General features: G+C 56.7%; 1 protein-coding gene across 1 annotated transcript in view; it reads right to left on the reverse strand.

Moving 5' to 3' along the window:
- The window catches only part of Arhgap42 (Rho GTPase activating protein 42), a 109,063-nt gene extending 94,348 nt beyond the window's left edge, over positions 1-14,715 (reverse strand). Inside the window, 1 exon segment of the mRNA XM_042682986.1 lies at positions 14,515-14,715. Within this exon segment, the coding sequence (XP_042538920.1) occupies positions 14,515-14,668 (154 nt within the window). The 5' untranslated portion in view covers positions 14,669-14,715.
- Between the last annotated feature and the right edge of the window lie 6,567 nt (positions 14,716-21,282).

Below are 21,282 nucleotides of genomic sequence, written 5' to 3' on the forward strand. Positions count from 1 at the left end.
TGAATGTTATTAAACAGGCAGACAAAATAGGGGGCACTGACCTTGGCACAAATTCAACAGGCACCCGCCCCTGCTTCTTCTTAAAGAAAACAAAACAGTCAAACATGAATAAAATAACAGGTTTCCACATGTTCACTTTATTCATGATAAAATAATTCCACTCTTATACTCTGTCTCTAGTAGTTAGTAGAAACCACAGTTCCATGATAACTTGCTTTTTCACCTAATCCGGGAAAACAAACTTCTCACAAGCACCATGCATAGCTACATCCCATGGATAGAAGCTGTAAGCCGAGCCCTGCAGGACACCAAGGAGCAATTCTCTGACTGACATGCAGGGCGCAAGGTGAAAACATGCTCACAGCACAAGCCTGGCCGCAGGTGTGAGGCCTGGGGTTGGATCCTCCAACTAAAAGGAGGGCCAAAGCTAAAGTCCATGGCCACTTGGTGTCTTCCCCTTGGGCCTGTATGACTCAGGATCCATGGTGCTTGCTGAGGGGAAAGGTCTGTCCCATCATGGCTGACGGGAAGCAGGGACACAAAGAGGCCAGAGTCCAAATATCTCCCCATGGCCCCCTCATGACCTGACTTCCTCCTGCCAGGGCCCGCCCCTCATGACCTGACTTCCTCCTGCCAGGCCCTGCCCCCCACAACCTGACATGGCCACCAGGCCCCGCCCTGACGCCCCCTCTAGACCTGCCCTCCAATTGCCCCATAGACACCATACAGGCCAAGCCCCTAACAGAGAAGCCTCCAGGAATGTTCCAGATGCAAATGGAAACAGATGTCCAGATTCCTCCCTCAGAGGTTGCCTGTGTCCTCAGCAGGTGGACCGACCTCCCGGGCCACTCACACAGACCCACCCCTCAGCCCCAGGCGCTTTTCCTGAATCCCCAGGTGAGTGTCTGCCGCCCCTCGGGCCTCCTACCTCAAGCCTCCTCTCACCCCTGGGATGGAGGCCGACCCCTGTTCCTCAAGTCTGGCCGCCGGCTGTCTTTCCCCAGGCTCCTGCCTGTCTCGGCGCGGATGGGCTTTTCCCTCCGCCATGCTGGGTGGTCGGAGCTGTGAGGGTGTCCCGTCAAGGGGAATAACGCAGTGCTTGTCTTTTCTTTGACAAAAAGACATCTTTGTGTAAGCAACACACACATAACAATTTTTAACTGGGGAAAAAGACACAGTGCTCTGCTTATGTAATACAGTAACCAGATCCTTCAGGAGGTGACAAAGATGGGGACTGCAGACACAGCACAGTCCAGATAAAAGCAAGACCATGGGGCTGGGGAGGTGGCTCGTGGTAGAGCGCTTGCCTTGCATGCCTGAGGCCCTGGGTTCAAGCAAAAAGAAAAAAGCCGGAAGTGGCGCTGTGGCTCAAGTGGTAGAGTGCTTGCCTTGCATGCTCGAGGCCCTGGGTTCGATTCCTCAGCACCACATAAGAAAAAAGCTGGAAGTGGTGCTGTGGCTCAAGTGGTAGAGCGCTAGCCTTGAGCTGAAGAGCTGAGGGACAGCGCCCAGGCCCAGGGTTCAGGCCCCACGACCGGACCCAAAATAAAAAAGTAAGATGATGTCCGAAAATAACCTAAAGCAAAAAGGGCTGGGGTGTGGCTCAAGCGGTACAGCACCCACCTGGCAATGGTGCGGCCTGGAGCTCCAGCCCCTGAAACCGGGGGTGCTCTCCCCAGCCCCTCCCTCTGCACCTCAGCCCGTGGCCTGTGACGCCAGCGCCCAGGATTTCTCAACCCAGGTTTGTTCCAGGAAAGCTCTGGAGGGGATTTCCACCAGGCTCACCCCCGAGCTATGCCGAGGAGACACCCAGAGGCCACAAAGGCGGGAAGGGGAGCGGGGAGAGGGGAACACGCTCCAGAGAAGTGTGAGAGCTCCCCCCCTCTCTTCACCAGCCAACCGGGACTAAGGACACCCACGCCCCGAGCTCGCCCCGACCTCGCCCCGGCTCCATCAAGCCACCTCCCAGGCAGAAAGCGCTGGCTGTGATGCCACAGAAAACTGGGTCCACGCTGGGAAAGCACACCTGTCCTTTCCACCCCGACTTCTGGACTCTGTGTGCGGCGCCCGGCTGTGCCGTGTTACCTCCAGTAAGGAATATTCCTGTGAGGAAGATGCTGTTCAACCCAGGACTTCACCTGGACTCCCTCCAACCGCTCCCCAGATCCCTACGGATTTAAAACAGCGATGCAGGGACTCGGCCACGGGAGTCGCTCTGGGTATCTCCTCCCCATGGTTTAGCAAGACTCTTAAGAAAAAGGCCAGAAAGCAAAGGGCAGCATCCCTGCGCAGGAGAAAGCAGTGTAAAGCAGAGCCTTGCTGGCCGCAGTCACAGAAATGAAGAGCCACAGAAACGCCCATGGGGTGGGGCAGCGGGGACCCACGCGGGAGCCTCCTCCTCCTCCACACTCACTCCTCCCCAGAGAGCAGGATGAGGATTCTGGGGGCCACGGGGAAGTCATCTGCGTAGGCCGGGGCTCCGGCAACCCCAAACACAGGTCAAGTATCATGGACAGCTCTATGTGCCTGTGAGCGTGAGCCCGTGTGTCAGTTACGCTGCCATCCGCCGCATCTTCATTCCGATCAGCTGCGCGTACCCAGCCCTGCCCGAGGGTCCTCCCTCGGCACAGGGGGTGTACTCCTCCCTGGATTCCACACCCACGTGCTCTCCCAGCACGGCGCTACGCCGTGAATCAGCACGTGCGCTGCACGGTTAGATTCAAAACACAATAATGATGAAGTCCACACGAGGCAGACTTCTCTGAAGAAAGAATGGTGCCCAGAGTCGAAGGCCGGGCTCCACGAAGCCATCTGGTGACGGCCCTGCAGCTGGCCCGCGGGCCTGGCTGGGTCAGACGCCCGGAGCACACCACCCTTCCCTGGAACCAAGTCGGCATCACGACACCCCGTTTATCATCTCGGAAGAGGGCAGGCCAACTGCTTGGAAAACATGCTGTCCAGGCCGACCACCCAGGGCACAAAACGTGCGCCCTCCAATCGAAGTGTGTTCCACTCACTGCTTCAGACCTCGACTGGGTCTGTGGACTCAGAAAGACACTGAATCTTCCGCACAGTTAGGAATCTCTTTTGAAACAGCGTAAACAGGGGCCTCTTGTAAAATCGGACCCTCGATCACAGAACGTGATTCTTGTCCTCTGGTGGAGGTACATCCTATTTGATGGACTTTCCATGAACACGCGCATAAAAACGAACCCTAGTTTCCTGGGCTGCCCCAGCCCTGACCACCTCTCAGCACGCAGACGCGGCCGCCAACCTGGGAACTTGGAACCACAGTTCAGAGGCTGCCGCGGCCACTCCACCTCACAGCCCTGTTGCATTTCGCCTCCGCAGCCAGCTCCTCTCAGATCAGATCGCAGTGGCCTCTGTGGTGCCCAGAGCCTGCAGGAAGCCCCCGAGGGTCACCCCACTTCCACAGGGTCAACGCGGAAACCACACCGGGTCAGGACTGACAAACTCTGGGTGAGGCACCAAAGGAAAAGCAATCAGAAGAGAAGGGGTGTAGGACCAAATATGATTTTCAATTTTAATATAACGTCTTGTGAGCAAATTGTATATTTTAGCAATTTCTACCAGGTATGGACCTGCACTGAGTAATCCCTGTATCTCCTGAATTCACTCTCCCTACACACCACTACTTCTCTTATTTGGCCGGAAGCCCTGAAGAAGACATCCTTGCTTCCACCTTTACAATCACCAACTTGTCTCTTGTGCCTGATTTTCATGAGTGCTTTGGTTAATCTCATCTTAAAAGCAGCAGCTGGCACTCAAGAATTCAATTTGACAGCTGTGGGTGCGATCCTGCTGTGTTTGACAGAGGAAGATGTCATTGTGTACTTTAACTTCGTTTTGGTAAGAAAATGCGAGCATAATAGACTAAATAGAAAATGAGATGCATCTCTGTAAGTGCGCTAGAGTAGACTAACTGGCATGTACGCCCGTCGACAGGTACAAGTCAGAAACAGAACCAGCAAACTGCTTTAATAAAGTGGCAAAACTCAGGCATTTGGAGGGTGTGTTTCGTCATCAGTTGCAGGAGGGTGAGGGTGAACAGTGGGCGAGGAGGTCTCCTAGTTGCCGTTTCCATTTGGATCCTGTATGATAATGTGGGAAGGGGGCAGTGTAAGTAAACCACACACAAGATTTCATCTACGGATTTGAAAAAGGAAATAGCAAATCATGCCCTGACTGATGTATTTCATGCTGACAAAAGCACAGAGCTTTCCACTCTAGTTAAACTTTACTTAAACTGCATGCCTTCTTCTCTTGCCTGCAGACTTCTGATAGTCTCTGCCAAAGCAACTGGGCATTCCTTAAGCCTTGAAAGTGTGAGCGCGAAGACAACAGAGGAGGCAGGTGAGGATGTAGCCCCCGGCTCCCCCGTCCCAACAAACACTAAGTGTCCCCTGCGGGAGCAAGGTCTCACACTAAAGCCTTGCACCTCAGTTTCTATTACTCAGTGCTCAGCTGCCAAAAGAAACTGCCTGGAGAGACAAACCAAGAATCAGACCCAGACTCAGATAGGACATGGAGTTCTGAATCATCACACTGGGAATTTTGAAGAAAATGTGATGGATATTTTAAGGGCTCTAATGGGAAGAGCAGAAAACGTGCAAGAATGAATGGAAAAGTCAAAACTCTGAGCAAGGATCAAAAGGAAATGCAACAAATTAGAGTCACAGAATGAAGAATGCCTTTCGTGAGCTCATCAGGAGACTAGACACGGCCAGGAGAGCCGCAGAGTGCTTGTAGATGGGCCAGCAGACGTTTCCCATGCAGAAGCGAAAAGGGAAAAAGGACTAGCTGAAGACCGTGGGACAAGCACAGAAGGTCTATCTATTATACAACATAGAAATAGGGAGGGGGAGAGGAAGGGAGGAGAGGAAGGGGAAGGAGGGAGGCAGGGAGGGAGGGAAGGAAGGAGGGAGGGAAGGAGGGAGGGAGGGAGGGGGGAGGGACTGGCCGAAGCAGCAGCAAGCCAGCCCCCAGGGCTCAGCACAGCTGCCTGGGAGCCTCCTCTCCCTGCACTTCATCTGTCCTCAGGGCCACTAGGTTCTCTGAGCTAAACAACTGCAGGACGTCCTGTGCCAGGGACGGGATGAGGCCTGGACTGTCCTGGACAGTCCTCCTCAAGTAGAACAGGAAATGCACGGGGAGGGGGGACGGTTCTCTTCATGCTAGACATCACTGCCACTACTTGTTAAGCTTTTCCCAGTCCTACATACACATGAACAGAAAGAGCCAAGTTATCTTTACCAACTGGCAACAGAGAGAAAAAATAGGAAAAAAGAGAGAGAGAAAGAGAGATTTTACAAGAGTGAATTAATCCAAAAGTCAACCTGACCTAAGTAAGAATTCTTTAGGTCTGCCTAAAATTCTTCAACTTAAGCAAGTGCGAGAACGTGAAAAGCCTAGCCGACGTGTCTCTACCTGAACCAACGTCTCTGAACCTCTTTGTCCCGCGCAGGCCGCAGCCCCAGAGGCTGAGGGTCTGCATTCACACCTGAGCTGCAGGTCCTTCCCACGGTGCCAGAAGGGAGCTGAAGCCCTGGGTCAACTTCAGAATGGGGGCTGGGCTGGCAGGAAGGCAGCTTCCAAGGGCGCCACATCCTCCTAGGGTCACCCACAGGCACACAAGCAACCCCAAATCTGTGTGCCCACTTCAACTCGAATCCTCCACTGCTCCTCTGAAGGGCTTTCATCAAAGGTAGCGGAGTTGGACATAGGAAAGGTCACAATAACCTTTCACCTTGCACCCACAAATGTAAAACAATGCCTTTACAGGAAGGAACATTCAGTCTTCAAGAGCTTCAGGGCTCTGCTAGAAAGATTCTGCACATTTTCACCAAAAAAAAAAAAAAAACGACGTTGAGAAAGTCTTGCATCATTCTGTCCGCTCCAGTCCCTCGTGATTGGAATAACAGAGGCAGGCTTCTGAGGGCCTGTTACAAAACCATACCTGCTGGGAGCCGCCGGGAGCCCAGGAGCCAACATTTTTTACTTGTTTTCTTCGTTTTCATAAGAAAAAAGAACACGAGGTAACTGTGGTGTGGCAACAGGAAGGCCGGCCTCCGGACGGGAAAACTCGGGGTCACCAAAGGAAACAGAATCTGCTCAGACAGGAGCTCAGGACCGATGGCAGCGGCGATCACTTGGACAAGATGGAGCCAAGGTGTCACTACGGCCGAGTCCTCCGGACTGGATTCGCTGACGTCCCCACACACTGACGTCCTGGCAGAAGGCAGAGAGCCTGGGCGTTCCCCTGCAGGCCTCCAGCCGGCCGCCTCGCTCCGTCCACAGTGGCTGGGTCTCGAATGTCCCCTGGCAAGGCTCTGAGTAGGAGAGTCCCTGGGGGAGAAGGTGGGGTGCCTGCTCTCCTCCTCGCTCTGCCCCCTCCCGCCCGCCCTGCGCAGACCCCGAACGCAGAGCCGACCAGCCCTTCGGAGGCCAAGCCCCCAGAGCTGCCACCCGCGGGGACCTGCCCCCGGTGTCTGCCGCAGCCATGGCGAGCTGGCACGGGGCAGTAAGCTGGTATAGGCTGGAGGGTCTGCATGCAGCCGTGTCCTACGCAAGACGCCACCAGCCTCGGCCGAGTCTCCGCCAGGCCTGCGCAGAGGCCCCGGCCTAGACCCAGCCACGGCCGCCCGGCTGGTGGCCAAGCTGCCCGGACAGAGCAAGGCCGCTGTGGGGCTCTCCACACCTTCCACTCCCATCTCCCCGAGCATCAGAGCCCAGAGACAGCAAGTAACTGTGTGCCCTCCCACCCCAGCTCAGACACCAGACCGGAGCCCAGGCAATCAGAAGACGTCCCGGGAGGAAGCAAGCTCACTCCGGGCTCAGGGCCTCCACACCTAAACCTTATTCCAGAGACCCTGAGGGCTATTACTACTAGTCACGCTCCAATGAAACACCCACCTGGGCTGGTGCATCTGTCCACAAAACCATATGCTTCCCAAACTGAATAAAACAGCCCAGACCTCAAGATTATATACGTGTGTGTGCATGTGAGCACACACGCATGTGTGCATGTACATGTGTGGGGTCCACCTGCCTTGATGTCATTTCTAAAGGAGTGAAAGGCACTCTTCAAACACAGTCGGAACTAAGAAGAAGGAAAGCAGGTCAGGCAGACAGAATATGACATGGAAAGGTTGGTAGGCAGAGGACAGGAAGACTACAAACTGAAAAGCTGCTAGCCAATAACTGACCAAGGATGGGTTCACAAACGGGAAAGAAATGCGGTTACAGAGCACAGATGGTGGGTGAAGGCATGGCTCCAGGGCAGAGTGCCAGCAGTGAGCAAAAGCAAGCATCAGAGTCCAAGTTCGAGTCCCAGCCCCGGACAAAATAAAAAAGAATAAAGACTGTATTTGTCCCTGCTTCTTCCTGCCCAACTCTCAGTAACCTGCTGGAGTTTCACAAGCCATGCTACCTCCTACACACACACACACACACACGCACGCACACGCACGCACATACGCACACGCACGCACACATGCACGCTCACACGCACACACGCACACGGGGGGCAGGGGGAGAAGAAATAATTAACCCCAAGTTCTCATGGAAAGACTAAAGGCCAAGCAATCAGAACCACCAGCCATGCGAGGATGTAATGGAGGCCGCGAGGTCTCTTCAAGGCTCCTGGACCTGTCACCAGTCTGCAAGGCCACTCCTCCTCCTCTTCACTGAGACTCCGCCCAGTGCCTGTGTCTCCTAGGTAACTGGCACACCTGGAGGTGGACCTGAATAGCTGCCCCTGGTGCCATCACAGCGTAATCAAAGAGAGTCTCAACACACACTTAGCCAAAAGCATTATATTCACATCCATTCGTCACTGGGTAACTGTGGGTACCTTACTCTCGACACAATGCACAATTCCAAAAACGGAATAATTTAGGACCAAAACAGACGTAGGTGGGCCCTGACGGAAGCCAGGGGAGAGAGGCTGCTTTGGACGTGGCGGATTCTGGCTCCTCCCCGGGCTCACGGGGGAGGTGCGGGCTGCCCTGAGCCCCGCCCAGGCCGAGGAGTGGGGGCTGGGCCCACAGCAGGCAGGGCCCACACATGACACGGCCCTGTGCCCGTGGGGTGCTGGCGTGGGCCCTAACTCCACACCACGACGTAGAGACCACAGGCTCCATTAGGAAAAAAAAAAAAGATAAATGCACATTTTGGGCAGGAAAAATTCTTTAAAGGACAAAGTCTCATCGATGGCATGGCTGACACAGGATCCAGTCTCCTGCGGTGAACTACAGTACAGGGCAGCTGGTGTCCCTGCCCAAACACAACCCACTCGGGCTTCCCACGGAGGCCAGACCAGCGCCTGAACTCAGGCCTCATCCTTTCCTGTTTGTTCATTTCCAGAGGCGGTCTCACGCTCCTTGCCTGCAGCTAGTGGCCTGCAACCCTCTGACCTCCATCTCCCACAAGGCTGAGATTGCAGACCTGCATCGCCACGCTCAGCATGCTTGCTGAGAGGTCATGATAACTTCTTTCCCAGACTGCCCTCCGACCGCAGCCTGCAGACCTCCGCCTGCAGACTAGTATAAGTGGGTTTATGAGAGAATTACATCTGAATACTATAGACATAAAGAATGGAGACTTCTGATTAGCCAAGAATTTCAACTTGATGCAAACACCCCCCCCCCCAGCACCCCTGCTCCCAGAGACATGCATGCTGAAGGAGAAATTCAACTGGCCCCAAGCAAAGTCATCACAATGGCCTTTCCTCTGGCTGCCCGGTTTTCATCCTTTTTCTGTTCCCCTGCTTCAAGATCTGTCAAGGCAGCCCCATGAATGACACTGCTGCCGTGGTGGCGTGGCATGTCCGTGGCAGCTACCCTCCAGCCAGGACCTGCAGGGAGCGGCCAGGGCTGGGGAGGCCCGGCCCCCGGGACACACCACCAGGGTGATTTGATTCTGGGCAGAGGCCCAACAGACTGGGGGAAAGGTTGAAAGCTGGCCGAGTGGCAGGCTCACACTCACTCCGGCTCCTACCCAGAGAGCGGAAGGAGCAGGAAGGACGGCTCCCCTCGGAGGAGGGCCGGGCACAGGTGGCCGCCTCAAGGTCTGGTGAGATGAGGACTGTGGGAAGTGAGGGCAGACTAAATAACCCCCTTTCCCTCCCTCCCGCCCATCTCCCCATCGTGAATGCTTCACTGCTAAGTCACATTGGCTCAGTGAGATTTGATGTGTTGATGTCTCTAAACCTGAGATCTCTGCGTATCGATCTAGTAGAAAGGCCTGCCGGCATGGATATACAGATGCATCCAATCAGCACGGTCCTAGTCTCCTGGGAACGGGCGGGGGGGGGGGTGAGGGGCCTGGTGAAGCCACCCCCTCCCCAAGGAAGAGACCAACTTCCAGTTCCCACAGCTACTGCCCAGAGAACACTTCTATGTCTACTCTGGGAAGGAAATCCAGGGGAGCTGAGGACTCTGCTTAGAGGCACAGAGAGGGAGCGTGAAGCCACCATGCCACGCAGCTTCACTCATTCCAAGAGCACCAAGGCTCCGGGAAACTAACACGGGTGCAACACGGGGACGGAATCAAAGCCTCTCAACATTAATCACGGTGCGTTCAAGGGTGCAGCCACTTCTGCTCATTTGACTCAGTCCTGACCTTGGCTTGAGAGGCCCAAGCCAAAGAGCAGGGCCCCGCTGGATCTGGGGTGCTGGCTGACCTCTGGCTCACAGGCCAGCTGGGAGCTCCACCCCTGCGAAGCAGAGGCTGGGTACAAAATCCAAAGCTGGAAATGGCCCCGGAAGAGCGTTCTCACTGTAAGCTGGGAGTCCCCAGGGACACGGAGACCTGGCCAACGTCTCACGCTTTTTTCTTTCTTCCCTTCTTAATTCCTGGCCTGTGCCATCAACAGTTCTGGCAGGCCCCAAGCGCACCGAAGCCTGGCTTGGCACAAGATGCCTCTCGGCCCGGACAGCGGCAAAACACTGCGGACGGAAGGAAGAGTCACGTGGATTCTTGTTTTCTGGGTTTTCTCTTGGGGTAGAACCTACCTGGTCCCCAACCACAAGACCACCGCAGCCCTGAACCTCAAACCTCGGTCTGAAACCATGGGTGCTGGCTCCAGCCATGGACCTCCCTGGCCACGTCCACAGCGTGCACACAGCATGGACCGGGGCGAGCCCACCCGGGAGCCATGCCCTCCTCCTGCTTTGGGCACGTGTCCCCATTGCCAGGAACTTCTGTTCCCAGAACACAAGTCATCTGGCCCCTAAAAAGAAGCCAGCAATGGAAGCAGGCAGGAAAAGGAGATTCCCAAGTGCAGCCTCCACTGGGAAAAGCAGGGAGAACTGAACCACGGCTGCAACGCCACGTGGGATGCGATCAGCCGTGCCTGAGTGAGGAAATCCCTTCCCAGCCACAGCCCTGCCCTGGATCCATTCACCATGGCTGACAGGCTGAGGCAGCCCTCAGTGCTGTCTACATGAAAGTGGTAAACGGATTCTCTTTTTAAGACATTGCACACAAAATCACACTTCTGTGCATGCATACACGAACAATCATAATAAGTTAGATGTGAACTAGAACAGAATCCCAAACATACAGGCTGGAGAAACTCCATCTTGAAGGCAGACTAGATAGCTGGCCAACTCAAACCTGAGGTAATGAAAGAAAAGCCTTGGTCAGATTTGGCCAGGCATTGCTGGGAAAGGTGCAGCAAAAGGCTCTCCCCACCAAATCAGTGCTGTTGCTAGGCTCATTTCAGAGCATACCGCCCCACCAGGGTCCCGGGCCTCGCTGGGAAGGACAGTCACAGGGGCACTAGCCAAGAGAACTCGTGCCAAAACACCAGAAAACTTATCAGCAAGAACAGAAGTAATGCCAGGCCCGGGAGCCACTCAAGAAGCCAAGAGCTGAGGACCTGGATTAAAAGGTCAACCTAGACAGGAAAGTCCGTGAGACCATCACCCAACTAACCAGCAAAGAGCCAAAGAGAAGAAAGAAAGCAAACAGGTAGAGTGGGAACTTGAAATACCAGGTGCAAATATTGTCTTAGTAAGTCAGTACTTATTCATGAAACAGCGAAGTATAAACACACACACACAAAACTCAGTCATAATAGCTCAGCCTGCTCCAAGGCAGAAAACAAGAACTAAGCACTAAGCACTTGCAGCTGCAGGCTGAGCTCAGAGCAAGGCACAGCAAATGGTGGGACAGGAAAAAGCAGCACTGTCACAGGCCCAGGAAACCACGCCACGGGCCCACGACCCCCACGCCACAGGCCCGGGACCCCACGCCACAGAACCTTCACAGGCCTGGGACCCCCAACGCCACAGAACCTTCACAGGCCCGGGACCCCCAATGCCAAAGCACCTCCACAGGCCCGGGACCCCCACTCCACAGGCCCGGGACCCCACTCCACAGGCCCGGGACCCCACGCCACAGAACCTTCACAGGCCTGGGACCCCCAACGCCACAGAACCTTCACAGGCCTGGGACCCCCAACGCCACAGAACCTTCACAGGCCCGGGACCCCCAACGCCACAGAACCTTCACAGGCCCGGGACCCCCACTCCACAGGCCCAGGACCCCACTCCACAGGCCCGGGACCCCACTCCACAGGCCCGGGACCCCAACACCACAGCACCTCCACAGGCCCGGGACCCCCACTCCACAGGCCCAGGACCCCACTCCACAGGCCCGGGACCCCACGCCACAGGCCCGGGACCCCACTCCACAGGCCCGGGACCCCAACGCCACAGGCCCACGACCCCCACGCCACAGGCCCGGGACCCCACGCCACAGAACCTTCACAGGCCTGGGACCCCCAACGCCACAGAACCTTCACAGGCCCGGGACCCCCACTCCACAGGCCCGGGACCCCACTCCACAGGCCCGGGACCCCACTCCACAGGCCCGGGACCCCAACACCACAGGCCCACGACCCCCACGCCACAGGCCCGGGACCCCACGCCACAGAACCTTCACAGGCCTGGGACCCCCAACGCCACAGAACCTTCACAGGCCCGGGACCCCCAATGCCACAGCACCTCCACAGGCCCGGGACCCCCACTCCACAGGCCCGGGACCCCACTCCACAGGCCCGGGACCCCACTCCACAGGCCCGGGACCCCAACGCCACAGACCCAGGACCCCCACGCCACAGGCCCAGGACCCCACTGCCATAGCACCTTCACAGAGCCTGGGACCCCCACGCCACACAGGCCCAGGACCCTACGCTACAGCACCTCCACAGGCCTGGGACCCCCACACCACAGGCCCAGGACCCCCACACCACAGCACCTTCTCAGGCCTGGACCCCACTCCACAGGCCTGGGACCCCATACCACAGGCCCAGGACCCCCACACCACAGCACCTTCACAGACCCTGGACCCTACACAGCCTCCCTGAGGCAGCAAAGCTGAGAATTCGATCCACAAGAAAGCAAGTCACAGTCAAATGTCACTAAGGTGAAGCTCTGTGTAAGCGATGTGTGGCTCAGTGGAAGGTGCTGGCCTCCAGCAAAAAAGCCAAGTACGCGTGTGAGGTTCTGAGTTCAAGCCCTCGTCCTGGAACAAAACAACCCGCCCCAGCGCACAGGGCCAAATTCATGAAGCTGGGGTCTGCGTGGCTGGGGAGGTCAGGCCTCAAGCCCGTTCATTCACTGTGGGGCGGGAAAACGCATCTGGTGTTTACCAGGCTACGCTCAAGGGTCCTCAGAAGGACGGTGTACCTGCACAGCCTGGATCGGGTCTGTGTGGTATTTTCTACTCTGCAAACCCTGGTTGCCCCTACACACACTGCCACCGCCACCGCCCCAGGGTAGGGGACAAGGGGGGCCCTGCTAGCCTGCTCCGACCCAGGTGCAGGGCAGCTCTTTCTGAAGAAGCGCGGGCAAACCACGGGGGGGGGGGGGGGGGGGGGGATGCGCAAACCAGGAGAGAGGGAAGAACCACAGTCCAGCTCAGAGGTGGCAGGGAACCTCTTTTCCTGACTCCAGTTAAGCAGCAGAAGTGGCAAGTAAAAATGTTTAGTCTTCTGGCTGGTGAAAAGAAAACAGGATTCTGGAACACATCCTCTCAAGGCACGTCTCCGCCGCATCGTTGCTGTGGGTATGCACTGCAAAATACACGCGGGCTGCACAGATCCTCGCCTGCGGCCCAGACAAAGGAGCCCCCAGGCCTGCGGTGACTGGACCACTGGAAGGGCTCCGAGCCAGGTGGGCACTGGAGGCTAGATTCGGATGTTCACTTCAGAGAAAAAGAGCATGGAAAAGCTCCCGAGACGCAGGGTTGGGGGGAAGCCTTCGCTTTGAGTCCTTCAGCCACGTCTGGAAAACTTAAGTTTCTGACAATGTCTTCCTCACCCAAGCCAAGTTCTGCAGCTGGAAGGCGAGAAGGCCCCACCTGGAGGGCAAGGAGGAGGAGAAGCCCCGAGGCCGGTGGGGTCCCCAGACCACGGGCAGCGACCTGACCACAGACACAGAGAAGGACCATGGCGCACGGACCACGGGCACAGCAGACAGCACCACGGACACAGCAGACAGGACCACGAACACAGCACAGACAGAACCACAGACACAGCACAGACAGAACCACAGACACAGCGCAGACAGGACCACAGACACAGCAGACAGAACCACAGACACAGCGCAGACAGCACCACGGACACAGCAGACAGGACCACGGACACAGCGCAGACAGGACCACGGACACAGCGCAGACAGGACCACGGACACAGCGCAGACAGAACCACGGACACAGCGCAGACAGAACCACGGACACAGACCAGACAGGACCACGGACACAGCGCAGACAGGACCACAGACACAGCACAGACAGAACCACAGACACAGCACAGACAGGACCACAGACACAGCACAGACAGGACCACAGACACAGCAGACAAGACCATGGACACAGCAGACAGGACCACAGACACAGCACAGAAAGGACCACGGACACGGAGCAGACAGGACCGCGGACACAGCAGACAGAACCACGGACACAGCGCAGCGGAAGGACACGCAGGACACCATTCCCCCCCCCCCCAGCGCCCGGCGTGCGGGAGGGGCTCTCGGTCAGCGGCGCCCTCGATTCCTCCCGGCCCCAGACTTCTAAAGTGCTTCAGGCGAGGTAACCCCAAAAGAGCACAGACAGCGGCGCACCCCCTGCCCAGCTCCGGGACCCGGGTCCGCGGGGCTGCGGCGGAGAGCCGACCTGGACGCGGACGCGCGACACCCGGGGGAGCGCGGCTCGGCCCCCGCGCCCCGCAAACAAAGGAAAAGGAACCGGGGCCACGGCACCCTGGGGTCCAGGACTCCCCTACGCACCCCGCGCCCCGCCCCTGCGCCGCCCCGGCCCGCGGCCCCTGCGCCGCCCCGGCCCGCGGCCCCCGCGCCCCCCGCGGCGCCCCGGCCCGCGCCCCTCGCGCCCCCGCGCCCCGGCCCGCGCCCCCCGCGCCCCGGCCCGCGCCCCGGCCCGCGCCCCCCGCCGCCCCGGTCCGCGCCCCCCGCGCCCAGCGGCCCTCACCCCGCAGCGCCCCGATGAGCAGCGAGCCGTCCTTGAGCAGCTCCTTGATGAACTTGTTGGTGCGCTCCAGCTCCACCTCGTGGCACCGCAGGCGCTCCCTGAAGTCGGGGCTGTCCAGGAGCGAGTCGCTGAACTCCAGGGTGGGCAGCCCCATGGCGTCCGCGGGCTGCGCCGGGCTCCGCGCCGCTCAGGCTTCCTCCGCCGGCGCCGGCCGGGACGCGGGGCGGCTCAGCGCGGGCGCGGCGGGGCGCATGGCCGCGGGGCGCGGCGCGCGGGCGGGCGGGCGGGGGCTGGAGGCCGCGGCCCGGGCGCACAGCGGCGGGCGGCGGGCGGCGGGCGGCGCGCGGCCACTTCCGGCGGCTCCGCACTCGGACTGGTCCCGGCGTCAGCGGCGCAGTGAACCCCGAACGCCCTGGGCGAAGCCGCCCGGCCGGCCCGAGCCCGCGCCCCGCCCCGGACCCGCGCTCCGCCCCGGACCCGCGTTCCGCCCCGGCCCGAGCCCGCGCCCCGCCCCGGACCCGCGCCCCGCCCCGGCCCGAGCCCGCGCCCCGCCCCGGACCCGAGCCCCGCCCCGGCCCGAGCCCCGCCCCGGCCCGAGCCCGCGCCCCGTCCCGGACCCGCGCCCCGCCCCGGACCCGCGCCCCGCCCCGGCCCGAGCCCGCGCCCCGCCCCGGCCCGAGCCCGCGCCCCGCCCCGGACCCGCGCTCCGCCCCGGCCCGAGCCCGCGCCCCGCCCCGGACCCGCGCTCCGCCCCGCCCCGAACCCGCGCCCCGCCCACTCCGCGCCGCCCCCGGCGCCTTCCCACTCCCCACCCCCCCCACCCCCCGCGAGCCCTGCGCCCAGTGCCCCCTTCCTCGGTCCCACGACCCCTCGCGCCCGCACCCAGGCGGTAGCTCCGTCCGTCCTGGACGCCCCCAAGGCCCTCCCTTCCCCGTCACCGCTCCCCTCCAGCTCCTGGGGGAGAAGCCGCCAGGGCCGCCCGAGGGTGGAGGGCGCCCTGCGGGAGCGGCGTGAATCCGGGTGGGAAAGTCGCCGTTTGGCACTCGCGCCCTCGCGCACCCGGCCGCCGTGCGGTGCCCCGCGGGGAAGGCCGGCGACCCCTGGACTCTCCCTGGACGGGGCGCCCGATCCTGGTGACCTCCAGATCGTGGGTGCCCGCAGGAGTTTCGAGGAACACGTGGGGGCCTGCATTGGGTGCGCCCGGCCCTCCGGAGCCGAGCCAGCCAGAGAACCCCCAGGACGCCGTCCTGCCGGCAGCCATGCCACCCAGAGCTCGGCCTCGTCTCTCCGCGGTCGTCGCTTTGCCTGTTTAAAACATCTGTTAGAAGAAAAGAAACTCCTGCGGATCGTGGGAATTCCATTAAACTGCTTTACATTTTTCCCAATTAACTGCACGGACTAAAAGCCAAGAGGTTTTCCAAGTTTTGTAAGCACACAATGAGCGTTAAAAATTGCGCGTGACCTTTCAGGCAGGTGAGGCCGTGGAAGCCCCTGTTCAGGGCCAGACCTGCGCCCTCCTGGGCCAGGAAAATCCGGTTTAAAAGTCTCAAGTCCCCATGGATATCTTGGTGGCTAATCACAAATGTAGTCATTCTGACTGACTGCGAAGGGCGTGTCTGTGGGTGAAATGCGCCCGCCCTCGGTGGGGTGGAGGGGGCTGTGTCTTGGGCCAAGCCTCCCTGGCATGGGAGCGGTTGTGTCCTGAGGCCGGTGAGCAGGTGACACCGGCACAGGACTGATTTCACCTGATGTGATGTCAAGCAGAGTGAAAGACAGAAAAACAGGCCCAGCAAATGGTTTTCTTTCAACCTTTGCAGTTCCAGGCAGCTAAATCCAAGCCAACTGGAGAGATTTGAAATGGGATACTCTGTAACAACCTCTCCTGGTTTATGCTCACATCAAAGCCCTGTGATTAATTCTTGAAAAATGCATCCACTCGCTCTGATTGGGCAGTTCAGGGGTTGGGTGTCAATTCCCAGTTTTCTCTGGGAGTCCTGCATGCTAGGACAGCGCTGGTCTAGATTCACTTGCTGCTCATCTGTGCAGCTGCCTGCTTTGTATGCACCCCAAGGGGTGAGGGGAAGGGGTTTATAAGGGAAGCTCTCAGAAGGTAAGAGCACGAGCACCCGTGAACACTTACGTGTCGGAACCTTGCACAGATCTTCTGCCAATAATGCCTTAGTGCTGTTGTTAAATTAGCCCAGCTGTGGCCATCCGCACAGTCATGCGGCCCATTCCTGCCTGGCGCTGGGTGTGTTCCACAGAAGTGGACATTTTCTTGTGGGTGCTTTCAGGGCTACTCATGGCTTCCTCTGTGAATCATGCGTTAATGATAGCTGACCATCAAGTTTTCTTTTATACCACATTAACCCACGCCTTGAGAGACACAGGGAATGGTTCTGCTCTGAACTGTTGTTTGCATGCATTATTCTTCCTAAGGAGTGAACCGGCTTCCTTCTAGAGAAAAAGGTTCCCACGCAAAGGGCTTCTCTGCCCGTGAGCCTGTGTTTATGGGAAACCTTAATGCACCTAAATGCAGCCTCTCCAGAAATTTCCACTGCACAATACGTGCCACTGTTGGCGGCCTGGTGAGCGCCGCAGATATTATTGGCTGACACACTCTTGGCACAGTTGTTGGCACAGAAAAATGTCTCTGTTTGTTTTCTTAATTCAGAACTGGGATGCATGGAGTTTTGTTTCTATTTAAGAGCAACAGGAAACAGGAGATCATAAACTAATATCTGATGTTTGCAACCCTACCTAACACTTTGTTCTGGACCCAGCATGTCTGGTTCTAAACAAGTCACATTATTAATGTTTCTCAATGAGACAGAATTAGGCATCCCAGACGCAGCTATTCTAAACCAAGCCTGTGCTAAATAAACTGAGGAATGTGGGTAGACTCCTCAGCCCTACATGGCGGGAGTGGGGGATGGGATGGGAGGGGTGGGAATCTACGCATGGGTATGGCCTGGGTGGGTCTCAGCAATCACTGAAGGAAAGCTGGGCACAGATGGCTCACACCTATAATCCCAGATACTCAGGAGGCTGAGATCTGAGGATCCCAGTTCAAAGCCAGCCAGGGCAGTAAAGTCCATGATAATCTAAACTCCAATTCACAACTGGAAAACTGTAACTGGTGCCATGGCTCAAAGTGGTAGAGTGCTAGCCTTAAGCAAAAAAGCTTAGGGACAGTGTACAGGCCCTGAGATCAATCCCCACAATCAATGAGAGAGAGAGAGAGAGAGAGAGAGACAGACAGACAGACAGACAGAGAGAGAGAGAGAGAGAGAGACAGACAGAGACAGAGAGCTTTACTGAAGGACTTGGCTGTCCTTGATCCTACACTAACCCCTGAGGAGACATTTGTTTGCTTACAAGATCTTGCTGTATGGCCAGGCTCACCTTGAACTCTCAGTCTTCCTGCTCCAGCCTCCCTGGAGGTACACACCTGTAATCCATGCCTGGTCTTGAAGGCAACGATTTTGTAAAGAAGAAAACTCTCAGGTACCATAGAGCAAACAAACAGATAAGCAAAATCACCCAGATACTTTACTGCAAGATAGATCTGTCTCTGACTCCAAGAGTGTACCGCAGCAAATGTCTTTATTAGTACAAATTTGTATGTGTATATAGCGCTTTCCCCACATTTATTGCAAGCGTTTGGGCCGCAGCCAGTTTGTCTCTGTGCCTCTAGTCCCTCAGCAGATACCTGTTCTGTGACTGCACCAGTGCCATACACATTTCCAAAGCTTGTCCCTGGGGTTTTGTGGCAGAGGTGGCAGGGCAGAGTTGTAGGGGAACCAAGGATGATTTCTCCCATTTGGAATGGAGGTCCCTACTTGTTGCTTAAACTCCAGTGAGCGTGAAAACAGAGTGGCGCTCTTTCCTGCTCCTAGGTCCTGAGTCTGCGCGCCAGGCCCACAGGCCTCCAGCGCTGGGACCCCTCTCCCAAGGGCACGGAGAGACACCACCGGGGGGATAAGTGGCCCAATGAGGCTGAAAAAACCTTAACTAAGTGGCTCCACAGCCCACAGAGAAGCCATAATTCAATCTGTGACCCCCAGCAGCTGTGATAAGGCCGACTGACAAAGAACAGACCCTGGGTCTCTGGTTTGACAGCTGTGGGTTCAGACAGAGGACCGAGCCTGGCCACCAGCAGCCACACAGCATCGCCTTTCAGGAGTTGGGGCTCAGCTTTGCGGTGTCCTCCATCTGCCAGTGAGGACTGTCCCCAACAGAGCTAGAAAAATGTGACCAAATTACATCTCACAACAGCAAGACAAAATTTATTTTCCCAGAGGAGGAGCTCTTCTGTCTTGTTAGTGATTCTCCAGTGTAGTAAAGTCTGGTCGTCAGACGGGCATGGGTTTTTCTGAGATTAAACATTATTTTTCCTAGATAAAAGAACTAATCTGAACTGTAAACGCGATTTCACCTTCCTGACTGTCATGGTCTGTCAGGGATCTGCGGAGCCTTCTGAACTGTTAGGCCATTCTGTTGACTAGAATATGCACCATCCAGTGAGAGCCCCATTCGTTTGGAAGGTACTGTTCCATGGACTCTTGTAATTTTCTCAATCCGCTTTAGGCACTAATTTAGCATTATGACAAATTTCAAACATTCAGGAAAAGCTGGAAAAACCCCACCGTGGATGTCTGCTCGGCCGGTAGATTTATTAAATATCCACATTTTACCACATTTGTTTCTTCTTGTCTCTTTACTTACACACGTGGATGTGTTTGCGAATCACTTAAAGTAAATGTAGCAACCCTCAGTATTTCAACTTGTATTAAGAAAGAACAAGGAAATTCACCAACCTAGCTGAAATTTGAAAAGCATTAATATTTGGTTAAAAATGAAAATAGTAGAAATTAACCAGTGCACCCAAAGTTTCCAAATTCACTCTGAATCAGTGGCCTATCTCACCATGTTTTGAAAACAACAAGAGGCTCATTGGTGATCTCTGCACTGCTTCAAAGCTGGAAGTCATTGAGCCTGCGTGAGCACAGGCTTCTTTGGGCACTGTCCTCAGGAAGGTGTGTGTTGATCAAATTAGCAGAAGGCTCTGGAATATCATCCTAAGGAGAGGAAATGCTTCGCAGAAAGCACTGTCCTGTCCAGCACCTGCTGTGTGGGCAGTCATATATTTGGATAAATCAATGAAAGAACTACCAGAGATCTAAAGCTAAATTCCCCGTGTGGAACTGGTAGAGCTGCAGCTTAGGCCTGCCCTTGACCTACCCAAGAGAAAACTCCGTGCAGGTGAAGCCAGCCCGGATCCCAGGCTGAGAACAGCTTCTAGAACCATTGCCCAGGCCTAACACAAAGGGAGCGGAGGCCCGGAGGACCAAGGGAAGAGAGGTAGGTGGACCGTCCAGTGCTGCGGGCCTCAGCCTGTGCTGGAGCCTCCACAGGCAGCTGACAGGGCCAGGCCGTGTTCCAGCTCATTCACGGCGTGACACTCTTGCTGTCATTCCCACTAGCGCAGTGAGATTGTGGGTGGACTTGAGGAAGGGATTGTCGAAAAGGAGATCCTAGCGCTTCCTTTTTGAATTTGAGAGCTAACGCCGTTAGCATCATAACTAAGAAAGAAAACTCGGTTTCGGCCTAGAGCTCTGGGTGAGGAGCGCGTGGAGCCTGGTGGGTGGTGGGAGCTATGGGTGAGAGAAGATGTAGGTGAGGGGAAGAGGTCCTGAGGGCCATCAGGACTCCCCAGTGCAGGGTTCAAGGCCAGTAACTCCTGGAAGCTGCGTGCTGAGGTCTCAGGTGCCCACTCAGAAGGCTGAACCTCCGCTTCGCATACTGGGGAGGGCGTGAAGCAGGAATGAAGAAGGGCAGAAGACAGCTCAGAGTTTGGTGGGTAAAAGGGGAGCTGGAGAGAAGGAGGAAGAGGAGAGACAGATTTCTATTTCTCCACCGCTGATGGATGACTTAGACTGGGAACATGGCTCAGGTGGAAGAGCACCTGTGTAGCTAGCTCAAAGTCCTGAGTTCAAACACAAGTAGTGTTAAAAATTGTGTTTTTTTTAAATTTGAAAATAAAAGGAAAGAGAGTAAAAGACTGTTTGCTCCATCTATCTATCTCTTTATTGATTTATGCTGGTCCTGGGGCTTGAACTTAAGGCCTGAGCTTTATTTATTTTTCTCAAGGCTGGTGCTCTACCACTTGACTCACAGCTCCAGCTTTTGGTGCTTGTTTGGAGCTAAGAATTTCATGGACTTTCCTGCCTGGGCTGGCTTTTCCTGCCTGGGCTGGCTTTGAACCACAATCCTCAGATCCCAGACTCCTGAGCAGCTAGGGTTACAGGCCTGAGCTGCTGGCGCCTGCTTCCCTGCTCAGCCTTTTCACTCTACTCTTGAAAGCCTGCAGGCCTGTGTGCTGCTTTCCTTCCGGCTCTGTTGGCCTAGGTCAAAAGCAAGCCACCGCCGAGCAATCTTCTCTGTGGAATGTATTTTCTCCACAAATGAGAAAAAAACCAGATCAGACCTAAGCTATTCAAAAACAGGACTAGCATATTTTCAGACACGACAGGTTCTCAGCAACATCGTTGTCACTCGGTCTGATTGGTGGTGGGGAGGGCCCTGGTGGGACAGACAGCAGGTTATGCTGTCCGGAGGCCACCTCGGGGCCCAGGGGCCGTGTGAGCTCACCCGGTCCTGATAATGAGCTAGTACCTGCTCATGATCGACTCACCCCAGCATTCAGGGGTCCACACGGACCGTGGCTCAAGATCACAGAACTGCCTCCATTTGACAGGAAAAGAC

The sequence above is a fragment of the Dipodomys spectabilis genome, unplaced genomic scaffold, assembly GCF_019054845.1.
Source record: "Dipodomys spectabilis isolate Male_0828 unplaced genomic scaffold, ASM1905484v1 ptg000076l, whole genome shotgun sequence".
Taxonomy (NCBI): domain Eukaryota; kingdom Metazoa; phylum Chordata; class Mammalia; order Rodentia; family Heteromyidae; genus Dipodomys; species Dipodomys spectabilis.